The sequence below is a fragment of the Aristolochia californica genome, unplaced genomic scaffold (genome assembly GCF_029961685.1).
Source record: "Aristolochia californica isolate CCGP_79_NKW_82.1479 unplaced genomic scaffold, dmAriCali1.0.hap1 SCAF_2, whole genome shotgun sequence".
Lineage (NCBI taxonomy): Eukaryota > Viridiplantae > Streptophyta > Magnoliopsida > Piperales > Aristolochiaceae > Aristolochia > Aristolochia californica.
In genome coordinates this window covers 48,680,429-48,692,639 of record NW_027181881.1, presented here as the reverse complement: position 1 = coordinate 48,692,639, position 12,211 = coordinate 48,680,429, and the positions used below count along the sequence as shown (strand labels likewise).

Here is a 12,211-nt window from a genome sequence, read left to right as displayed (position 1 = left end):
TGTGTTTTCTTTGTTTAGTGCATATGTATTAGTGAAAATAATTTAATTAATTTTGAAATGTGTGAGAATGTTGTTGAGAATTTTTGAAGTGCTATGAAATATTTTTGCCATGTGGTGAGGAGAGTCGGGTATTATACATATCCACCACATGGTATTTTTTTTATGGTTTGTGTTTCCGTGACGAGTAAAGGTTGTCTGATAAAGTTTTTTCCGTGAGGACCGTATCGGATTTAGATTATACATAGCTGCAAGAAGACAACCAAGTGGTCGAACATATGATATTTGGACATTTGATGATGATAGAAAAATGCTCGATCTCTTGGTCGAGCAGGTCAATCTAGGGAACAAGTTGCCTAACGGGGTGTGGAAGCATGAGGTATACATGGACTGTGTAAATAAGTTCAATGAAGACACAGTCATGAAAAAAACTGTTGAGCAGGTGAAGAATCGAACAAGAACATGGAAGAAAACATACCAAACAGTAACGAGCTGTATCAACACTAGTGGGTTTGGTTGGGATGCAACCACACAACGAGTTACTGCATGTAATTCTGTATGGCTTGATTACATAAAGGTCAGTAAATCTGTATGGCTCGACTATATGATGTACTATAAAATATTTTTTATGTTTTTCGCGTTAGTATAACTCTATTCCAAGACGTCTAAATGATGTTTTATTCTTGTAGAAGCATAAAGATGCTGAGAAGTACAGACGTGAAGGCTGCCCCCTATACGACAAATTAGCTGTGGTGGTGGGAAACACAATAGCGGTAGGGTCAGGAGCTGCAACCTTTGTAGATCAAGGCGATGAGGTGATCCGTGAATCGGAACATGTCCCGATGGATGAGCCAGCGGATGTTGATATAGTTAGGGATACTCCATCACCATTATTAAGCATGGATGAGTCTCTAGGTAATCAATCTGAAAGAAGTAAACGGTCATCTTCAAGTCGTCGTAGAAAGAGAACCAAAATGCCCGATAACGACACTAGTAGCAGAATTTTTGATGCAATAGATCGAATTGCTCAGACATTTCAGAATTTCATGATGAAAGACGATATTGTAAGAGGTTGCGTCAACGCCCTCAGGGAAATCCCGGACTTGCCTACAGAATTGAAGTATCGCGCTCCTTCATGGTTGGATACACCAACTAAGAAGGTCATGTTTATGGAAATGACAGTGGAAGAGCGGGTCGAGTGGCTTAAATTTTGTTTTGAAAACTAATTGTAATGCGTTATAAATACACTATTTTTTTGGAATATTATTATGCGGTAGACATGATATTTGAATTATGACGTTGCAAAACTTATTAGTATGGTTTGTATTTAAATTTGATATGTTGTTGTGTTTATATATTGCATAGATAAATATGGTGTTTTGAGTATGCATGTGGAATGTGATTGAATATAGGATGTGGATGTGATTGAATGTAGGATGTGGATGAATGTAGGATGTGATTGAATGTAGGATGTAGAATGTGGATGAATGTAGGATGTGATTGAATGTAGGATGTGTGAATGTGGATGAATGTAGGATGTGATTGAATGTAGGATGTGGGAATGGGGATGAATGTAGGATGTGGAATGTGGATGAATATAGGATGTGATTGAATGTAGGATGTGGGAATGTGGATGAATGTAGGATGTGGGAATGGGGATGAATGTAGGATGTGATTGAATGTAGGACGTGGGATGTGGATGAATGTAGGATGTGGGAATGTCGATGAATGTAGGATGTGGGAATGGGGATGAATGTAGGATGTGATTGAATGTAGGATGTGTGAATGTGGATGAATGTAGGATGTGGGAATGTGGATGAATATGGTTGTTTATAGGTGTGATTGCAAATAGGTTATGATTGAAGATTGATGTTTACTCGTGTTTATGAATTTTAGGCGATTGAATTTGTGGATTTCCATGGATACTATGACAAACGATGAAAAGGTTGCAATTATGGTTGCATTCACAACTTTGATGATCGCCATGGAAAGATACTATATATACCATTGCAACAAACGTGTACCACGTTCTTGTGGGATGAATGGTCCATTGTATTTGCAAAAGGCACTAGACAAATCTCCAGTTAAATTTCGTAAAGTGTATAGGATGAACCAACTGGTATTTCACAAATTCGCAGATATACTTTCTAGTAAAGGGTTTTTATCAGCCACAAAGACCATCTCAGTTGAAGAACAACTTGCATATTTCCTCCTAACTGTTGGTTAAGGACAAGTGTATAGTGTCACAGCAGAGATGTTTAATAGATCAAACTGGACGATAAGTAAGTATTTCAACAAGGTGTTGGATGCAATCCTCAAACTTCACTCTGATTACGTCAAATGGCCTTCGGAACGCACACACTCGAAGATTTTAACAAATTCAATGTTTTATCCCTACTTCAAGGTAACATCACTTCCTATAACTAAATAATTTTACATTAATATACAAAGTTAGTAAATATTAATTGAAAATGTATAATTAGGATTGTATTGGAGCTATTGATGGAACTCATATCAAAGCCAACATTCCACTTGAAGATCAACCAAGGTTTTGGAATAGAAAAGGTTATCTCTCACAAAATGTGATGGCTGCATGTTCATTTGATATGCAATTCACTTATGTACTTGCTGGATGGGAGGGGTCAGCAGCCGATTCCCGTGTATTGAAGGATGCATTGACTCGTCAAGATAAAATCTTTGTACCTGAAGGTAAGTAATATATTTTTATGCAGTACTTTTTTATCTATTTTATATTCAATTATTTTATGTGGTATATAATTTTTATTATAGGAAAATATTATCTAGTTGATGCTGGTTATGCAAATCTTCCGGGATTTTTGGCTCCATATCGAGGAACCCGATATCATCTGCAAGAATTTGGAGATAATATTCCTAGAAATGAAAAAGAATTATTCAACCGAAGACATTCATCTTTACGGAATATTATTGAGCGAACTTTTGGTGCTTTAAAAGCTCGATTTCAAATATTAAAAGGCACTCCTCCATTTTCTTTTAAGATCCAGGTGAAAATTGTACATGCTTGTTGCATATTGCACAATTATATACGTGCAGAAGATTATGATGATATATTTGAAGATGAAGATGATGATTCGGGTGGCGAGCTCGGTGGAGGAGGTGATGCGGTCCAATTAGGTGCAATGGATGATACAGACAGTGACGATTGCGATGATCTTGAGGAATTGGGTAGCCAAGTAACAAGCATTCGGAGGCAGAGTGCATTAGAATCCACAAGAGCTGCACAATTTCGAGATGCCATATCGACATCTATGTGGAACGATAAATGATAGTTTACTCTTATTACTTTTGAACATGCGTAATTTATATGTACTAAACTTGTAACTCGTTGATTGTAATATTAAAGGCACGAACTCGTTATTTGAATAATTTTTTTTAGGTTATTTTAAAAGTTGTATATGTATTTATTTATTATTTTATTTTATTTTATTACTATATTAAACTTCATATTTAAGTCTCTGGTAAATAAAATATAATTAAAGTATGCATTTGATTAATATATCATCATTAATTATGTCAAAATATATTATTAATTAATACAATACAAATCTATCTTATGTTATTAATATAATATTTTTTATTCATTAATCATAATTTTTTTTATTCACTCTATTGTATTAGTGATTTAATAGTGGTAATTAAAATATTTTAACTCAGACACTTTGGTTTAATTAGTTCATTTTTATAATTATTAAAATCAATAATTTTAAATTTCTATAAGATAAAGATGAAGATGAAGTTGTCTTGACTAACACCCATTTCGAAGATGAAGATCATGTAGATACATAAGATGAAGATGAAGATCAAATTTTCATTTTGTTGACTAACCCCCACATTCTAAATTCCTGATATTCACGTGTTTACACAGTGGAAGATCGAAGTTTGGACATATATACATAAGATTTGGCAAAGAAAGTATAGAGCCCCAATTCGACCAAGTTGAGTCTGTGGAACAGCCAATAGAAGTAATCAAGGTGTGCCATAATAAGATTTGTGGCAAATAAGTTGTCCCCATAAGCTCCGCCACCTTGTCGATTACGAAAATCATAAACCCACTTAAAAAGCTTCCTGTGCCGAAGATGCTAAGATAAAAGTGACAAACCCACTCTACTTAATTTATAAGGCACTTGATCATAGAAGAATTCTGGCAACCCAACCAATGTAAACACATCGGCTAAACCAAACAAGACATATTGTGGCACCAACCACCAGACCCTCAATGGAACTGTTTTGCAAGGATCATCAACCAACCCTGAATCTCTCGCAATGCCAAGCCTCCATTTCTCTACTATAGCTGCCACCACCATTGACAAGGTAGATAAGAACATCCCCGTGCGATTTGTTTGTAGCATGATGTTGAATTTAGGACCTCATGATTGTGAGTGCCCTAATTTTCTCTTTATAATTGAGGGGCGCCGCTATTAAGGTTTTATCATCACCGAGAAGGAATTGGAATTATAGCCCGAGAGAAATTAGAGAAACACATGTAAGTGTGTACAATTCTCTTGTAAATTATTTCATTTTTATAGTGAATTTATACAGCTGTGGAAGACAAGACGTAGTCTCACCTAGAGGCGAACCTGTATAAATCTTGTTATTTTTTGTGCTTGTTTTTTATTTTTTCGCGATTATTATTATTGCTCTCGTTAGTTTGGAATTAGGGCATCTAATTCCTAACAAGAAATTAACGATTTGATTTTCATTAGGCGAGCAACAGGAGCAAATAATTTTTCATAATTAATGTCTTGCTTTTGCGTATACCCTTAGCAACTACTTCACTTTGTAGCTCTCTACTCCCCCCTAGGAATTCTTCTCGGATTTGAATACCCATTCACTTTGATAGACCGATGGCCACTTGGTAACAAGTTCCCAAGTGTCATTCTTTTCAAAAACTTGAATTTCTTAATTCAATACTTTTGACCACCTTTTGTCTTTTATCGCTTCTCCAAAGCTCAAAGGTTCATCATTAGAAAAAAAACAAAATAAGTTTTCATCTTCTAACTTTTCAGTTTCATTGCAGATGTTTGCAAGGCTTCAGTATCTTTGAGGTCCTTCACTTGAACAAGATGAAGGTGAAGACAATGATGATGATGCTTGAGAGAATGATGTTGGTGAGGTTGGAGGAGTATTTTCACTTTGAGCTTGTTGCACTGTAGACTCTTCTTCTTTAAAGTATGGAAAAAAAATCATAGACTCCTTCCTCATTAACACTCCAATCCCATGAAGCATCTTCCTCAAACTCAACATTTCTACTAACTAGAATTTTATTATTGCTAGGATTGAAGACTTTGTAGCCTTTTGAATTTTCATCATTGGTAATTAACACAAACTTCTTGCTTCTATCATCGAGCTCAAATATCTCTTGTTCTAGAATATGAACAAAGGTCACTGATCCGAAAACACGCAAGTGTGACACGCTTGGCTTTTATCCACTCCATGCTTCTTAGAGAGTAACAACTTCTACCCAAAATTTTTTTTGTCATCATCTTGCTCTTCAGCATAGTTCTAGCCATGTCAAGGATTGTTTTATTCTTCCTCTTTACAACTCCATTTTGTTGCGGCGATCTAGGAACTATCTAAAGGCACAAATTTCATGTCTTTCACAAAATTTCTTGAATTCATTGGAAGTGAATTCTCCCCCATGATCAATTTATAGTGTTTTAATCTCATAGCCATTTTCTTTCTCAACTAGAACTTAAAATTTTTTGAATGCTTCAAAAACCTCACTCTTGTACTTAAAAAAATATACCCATATTTTTCTAGAAAAATCATTAATAAAAAGGATTAAGAAAGATTTTTTACTAAGAGATTGAGGCCTGATAGGAGCACACACACCAATGTGGATTCGTTCAAGTGGAGTGGTTGCTTTTCTAGTGGATTGTTTCAAAAATCTCTTTCTTGAAAGTTTTCCAAGTAAGGACACTTCACATACTTGATCAGAATGATTAACTTTTGGAATGCCTTTTACCATATTCTTCTCTCCAAAGTCTCTAAGTCCTCCAAAGTTTAGATGACCAAATCTCATATGTCAAATCCATGATGGATCTTTCACACAAATTATTAAACACATTGCTCCAATGTTCTTCATATCAAACACAAATATTTGATTCTTTGTCATTGTGATCTTAGCGATAAGATTGGCTTCTTGATCTCTACGCCAAAGAAAGTGATTTTCTATGGTGATTTTGCCATCACTCTCTAAAAGTTGCCTAATACTCAAAATTAGTTTTCATATTGAGAATGTAATTAACATTATGAGGAATATTTTTGCTACCACCTTGTATTTGAAATAAGACCGTACATTTGCCTTTAATCTACGCCTTTGTATCGTCACCAAAGAGTACATGGCATGTTAAGTTATTGTAAAGTTTCACAAATTTGCTTCTATCACATATCATAAGGTTGCTAGCTCCATTATCATAGTACCATGCACTTATTTCTCTTATGGGTTGATCCTTTAGTGAAAGGAATAGTGTAGGCTCCTTTCCTTGTGTTCAATCAATTTTGATTATTTAACTATTTTATTGGATTGACCCTCCCATTAATAATGTCCATATTTTCAACAAGAATAACATTCAATTTTTTATTTGTCAATTCTTACTTCATTATATCTCCAATGGGGTCCTCCATTGTTGTCTCAACATCTTCCAGGACCTCTTTGAAAAGTCTTGTTTCTATTATCAAAAATAGAGTTTTGCTCATCGTTACCTCTTCCTTGACCATGTCCACGTCCATGACCTGTACCACGTCTATGACCTCGTCCACCTCTCAAAGTATTTTCACCTTTAGATTTTAGAGATAACTTTCTTTGCAAGGCTTACTCAACTTGCTCTTGTCTTCATCGATTCATTCTCTCCTCATGGACTCGTAATGACCCATTTAATTCATCAATGGAGATGATCTCCAAGTCTTTAAACTCTTCACTGCCTAACACCACATGGTTGAATTTTAAGTTGAGGGAGCGTATAATCTTTCTCTACAACCCGAACATCTTCAATCTTTTCTCTTAACCTCTTTATTTGATTCACCACCACTAAGACTCTTGCAAACTCCCATAATAGATTTTAAAAGAATTTTCCATGCTTGTTTTGATTTGGTGTCGTTACCAACCTTCACGAACATGACATCATCCAACCCTTATAAATCATGGTAAGTGCACGTTGGCAAAACCAATTCATTTTCTAGTTCTTTAAAACCTTTCTCCACGATCTCTTATAATCCTTGAGAACCAAGGATAACCTTCATTCAAATTGCCCAACTCTCATAGTTGGTTTTGGATAATTGTGGATATTTGAAAGAAATATATGCTTCCTTTGAACTCATTATCTCAACCTCTCTCCGATACAACTTTGTTGGAAGCAAAGGTGGGCCAACAACTCACTCTAAAGAAATAGAAGAAAAAAGAAAAAAAAAAGACAAAAGATAAAAGAAATTTTTGTTTTAATTGCTTGCTTATTCAAAGCTCAAGTACATTGGTATTTATACTACTCAAAAGACACTTCTATATTCTATGACTTGTAACCAAATACATTTTCTAGATGCATCTTATCACACTAAAAGATATTAACCAATGAATACATGTATTTTCGGTTTTGTTGAACAACCTGTAGTAAATTGGCAATAATTTATTCTAGAAAACTTCAATTCATGAATTGTTTGATTTATTGGAACCTAGACAGGCATAATATTTCAGTGACTTATTATTTATACCATTTAAATGAGAATAACCTTTGAATCTGATTCTTTGATTCCAGTCAAGTTTAATATCTAACAAAGGAGTAGGGCGTATGGTGAGAAAGAGAACAACAAGTGAAAGTGAAATCACATGGCCAAGGAACGATTTCACATATCACATGGCCAAGGAACGATTTCACATATCACATGGCCAAATGAACGATTTCACATACACTCGTTTCTCTTAAGAACGAGTGAAAGTGCACGCACTCTACTGTTTACCCTAGTGAAAGTGGATTCACTATCACTTTCAAGTTCACTAAGAGAACATGCCCTTGAATAATAAAATTTACTTTAAAATTTTCCCGCCCACTGGGAATTCATCCTGTGAAAGTCTGAACGCATTTTTTGGTGCCTCACTGAAAATCCTACGTCTTTAAGTGCTTGACAAGGTATCAGCTAGCAGCTCCAAATGCTAAAAAGGTCAGAATTCAGGTTCATTGGAATTTATCTACAGAACTGCTGCAAAAGTGCAAATAGTGTACAAAATTATTGGTTTTGAAGTAGAAAGACAAACTGATGAATCAGGGTTAATCAGCCAAGTGGAGATAATATTTGATGAAGTTCATTTTAAACATTTAGATGTTTTTGTATTTACACCGTGGAAGATCGTAGCTCAGTCTTATAAACGTAGGATTTGGCAAAGAAGAGATAGAGCCCCAATTCGATCAGACTCAATGCAGCAAGCAGCCAATAGAAGTAATCAAGGTGTGCCCTATTGAGATTTGTAGCAAACCAGCTATCCCCACGAGTCCTGGTCACCATGTCTATGGCTGAAATCATAAACCCACTTATGAAGTTCCCTATGCCTATGATGCTGAGGTAAAGTGCCAAACCTGCGCTCCTCAGCCCATCTGGCACTTGATCATAGAAGAATTCTTGCATCCCAACCATAGTAAACACATCGGCCATGCCAAACAAGATGTACTGCGGTACCAAACACCACACACTCATTGGAAGAGTCATCGAGGGATCATCAACCAGGCCTGAATCTCTCGCAATGCCAAGCCTCCATTTCTCTACTCCAGCTGCCACCACCATTGACAAGACAGATAAGAACATCCCGGTGCCAATTCTTTGAAGCATGGTAATACCAGAGGGCTTTCTCGTGAAAGCTCTAGCTGCAGGGACTAATATTCGATCGTAGATGGGGATGGTCAACACAATGGAGAGGCTGATTAACCCCTGCAGGGTGGCCGGTGGTACTAAGAAATTGGAGCCAATGCTTCTGTCCATGGTGCTGCCTTGTTTGGTGAAGAACGTCGACGATTGTGCAAAAACAACAGCATATATCAAACATGTGGCCCAAATTGGAACAAGCTGTAATACTGTCTTTGCATCTTCGACCTGACTTGCTGTGCACACACTCCAACTGCTCTTGTCTGAACAATCTGTGCCTTCAGATGAAACTGCAATGACACGATCAAGAAATCTGCACACGGAAATGGCAGACATTTAGCTGGATGTGTTAAATCATGTGAATATTGGGCTTTATATCAAATCTTTCTCAAACCATGTTATAGAGTGCGTGAAGCAAGCAGTAAATGAAAGGATTCCGTGGAGCAATATAAGGTACTTAATTTCCATGGCTTCATCAATCTTATAACGTCCCACCCATAAACACTTACGTATCTTAGAGGCCTTTATATATCCGATATTTGTCTACATGTAACCTCCTAAGTATAAAAAGCCCGTGAAATTCTTTTCTTACTTGAACCGGCTGTTGCTCCCTTCAAGATGCAATTCTCCGGCTTTGCTTCCTATAAGTGCTGGATCCTGTTCAAAAGTACGCCTTGCAGCTGCAACAAACACTTGCGCTAAACTGACGAATGGGTTTTTATCCATTGCGGACGTATAGCGATATGTCCGGGTCCCAGACAGGAATATAACAAGTCCAACCGCCATAACAGTGCACGGAATTCCAAATCCAAGACCCCAGCTCACATTATCCTGAATGTAACTCACAATTACAAGGGCAACCATTGATCCCACACAGATTCCAAAATACCACCAATTGAAGAAGGAGCTTTTCGATTTGCTCTCTGTAGGGTCCTGAGCATCAAATTGATCTGCTCCAAAGGCTTGGACGCAAGGCTTGAAACCACCTTGCGCAAGTGCGACCAGGTAGAGAGAGGCGAAGAAGAAAAACATTTGCAAGCCAGAAGGAGATGGGCAAATTGGGAGACCCACACAGGGTGGTGGGCGGAGAAATGTGAGCGAAGCAGACAAAGTAAGCAAGCCCAGACCCTGCACGGAGACAAGGCTTGAACTGATTAGTCATAGACACAGCTGAGTCCGAAAATTTATTATCCTGCTTGAAGAGGGAATTTGCTGTTGGTGTATGCGTGCAAATCCTCATGCCTCATTAATAGGAATAACCCCTTCAGAGAAAGAAAGAGGCGAATAAACAATCAAACTCAACCCTCCAGGAGCTACCGATTTTTTTTTTTATTCTTGACATTGTTTTTCTAATTTTTAGAAGTTTACTACAGTATAAATTGATTAAATTCTAATAAAAACTCATTAAAATGTCATAAAAGGACTATTTTAAACAAATGTTTATTCCTGTTAAGTTGCGTCTTGACAAGTCCTATTGCTATAACTAATCATCAACTCCGTCTTTCCAGCATTTCCTGGAAAAAGCACTAACAGGCTCTAAAAGAACCTTACTACATCATTATTCAGGTTCATAACAACTCCCCGATCGACTCGGTCGCGGTCATTTGAAATATCAAATTTTATTTTAAAAGATTATTTAAGGATTAATTTATCGCACCATGTAAGAAATAAAAGCAGACAGAACATTCGAATCCAGGAATTTCGGACGGCAAAACCGGAGAGAGGACAGTAAAACTAACCAGGATGTAGAGCAGTGAAGCAAGAATGATCGTCCGATAGCGTCCAAGGTAGGAATCTGCAACAAAAGCACCGAGAAGCGGAAGCAACAAAGTTGTTCCAGACCATACATTGACATTAGCAGCAGCCTCCGCAGTCGACTGATGCAGAGGTCCGGTAAGATAGCTTATCAGATTCGACGCTATTCCGGAATGCGCAAATCTCTCCGTCACCTCCACTCCTGCCGAGCCACAGATGAAAATTTAACAACAAATTAAACGCGAAGTGCGTGTATATCCAACCAATCGAAAGAATTATATACGAAACCTCGCAAAGTTGTTAGAAACTTTACCTATGATGAAAAAAGCAGATCGCCACCCCCCGGACCTAGATTTGGGGACGGGCCGGCCTTTGTAGTCAACCGGGCCTAGGACGGCGTCGTTGCCGAGTCCAGAAAGAAGGGGCTCAGCTTCTGAAGTCGCATCCATGATGCTTGGACTAAAAAAACTGCTGCTGATTTGCAGAAATCCGAGGCCTAGGTTAAATTCGAGGAAGACATGGGCATGAGTCGGGTCAAACTATCCCCGGTGATAGAGTTCGGCACGTTGTCCGGTGTCAATAAGGGGATATAGAATTATAAAGTGAAAGTCAATTAACACTCCCAATTTTCACTATTCAACTATTTTATGGAATCGACACTCTCATTAATAATGTCCGTGTTTTTTAAATGAATAATATTTAATTTTAGATTTTTAAGTCTTACTTCATTATTTTTCCAATGGTTGCGTCCATTGTTGTCTCTTGGTCTTCCAATACCTCTTTGAAAAGTCTGATTTATATTCTCAAAAATAATTTTATTCATCGTTACCTCTTCGATGACCATATCCATGTCCATGTCCAAGTCCTTGACCTTGTCCACCTCTCAAATTGTTTTCACCTTTAGATTTTAGAGATAATTTTTTTTACAAGACTTACTTAACTTGTTCTTGTCTGCCTCAATTCATTCTCTCCTCATGGGCTTGTAATGACTCATTTAATTCATCAATGGATTTGATCTCCAAGTCTTTATACTCTTCAATACCTACCACCACATGATTGAATTTTAAGTTGAGGGAGAGTAGAATCTTTCTCTACAACCCTAACATCTTCAATCTTTTCTCCTAGCCTCTTTATTTGATTCGCCACCACTAACACTCTTGCAAAGAAAACTGTGATAGACTCTACTTCAATAAAAGTGATTTAAACTCAGCCCTTAAAGTTTGAAGACGTACCTTCTTAACTTTGTAACTCCCATGACAAATTTTTAAAGAATATCTCATGCTTGTTTGGATTTGGTGTCTTTCGCAACCTTTACGAACATAGCATCATCTAACCCTTATGTCACGGTAAGTGCACGCTGGCAAAACCACTTCATTTTCTAATTCTTCAAAACCTTTCTCCACGATCTCCCAAGGATAACCTTCATTCGAATTGCCCAACTCTCATAGTTTGTTTTGGATAATTGTCGATATTGGAAAGAAATATATACTCTATACCACTTTGTTGGAAGCAAAGGTGGGCTAGCAACTCACTCTAAAGAAATAGAAGAAAAAAAAGACAAAAAATAAAA

General features: G+C 37.0%; 1 protein-coding gene across 1 annotated transcript; it reads right to left on the bottom strand.

The window, feature by feature from the left end:
• Positions 1–8,198: 8,198 nt before the first annotated feature.
• Positions 8,199–11,943, bottom strand: LOC137955288 (protein NRT1/ PTR FAMILY 5.10-like). The gene is made up of 5 exons (XM_068802160.1): positions 11,874–11,943; positions 10,955–11,112; positions 10,626–10,843; positions 9,479–10,014; positions 8,199–9,199 (listed from the first exon to the last, which is right to left on the bottom strand). Exons 1-5 carry the CDS (start codon positions 11,894–11,896, stop codon positions 8,362–8,364), a joined length of 1,773 nt encoding a protein of 590 aa, XP_068658261.1. The 5' UTR covers positions 11,897–11,943; the 3' UTR covers positions 8,199–8,361.
• Between the last annotated feature and the right edge of the window lie 268 nt (positions 11,944–12,211).

Bases quoted from the DNA above. Each gene is read 5' to 3' on its own strand.
- LOC137955288 (XM_068802160.1), bottom strand. From the start codon at position 11,896: ATGGGAGTTACAAAGTTAAGAAG. The intron at 11,113-11,873 runs GTACGTCTTCAA...GCAAATCAGCAG, and splicing joins GGAGTTACAAAGTTAAGAAG to CAGTTTTTTTAGTCCAAGCA. The intron at 10,015-10,625 runs GTTAGTTTTACT...GTCTCCGTGCAG, and splicing joins CTTCACTGCTCTACATCCTG to GGTCTGGGCTTGCTTACTTT.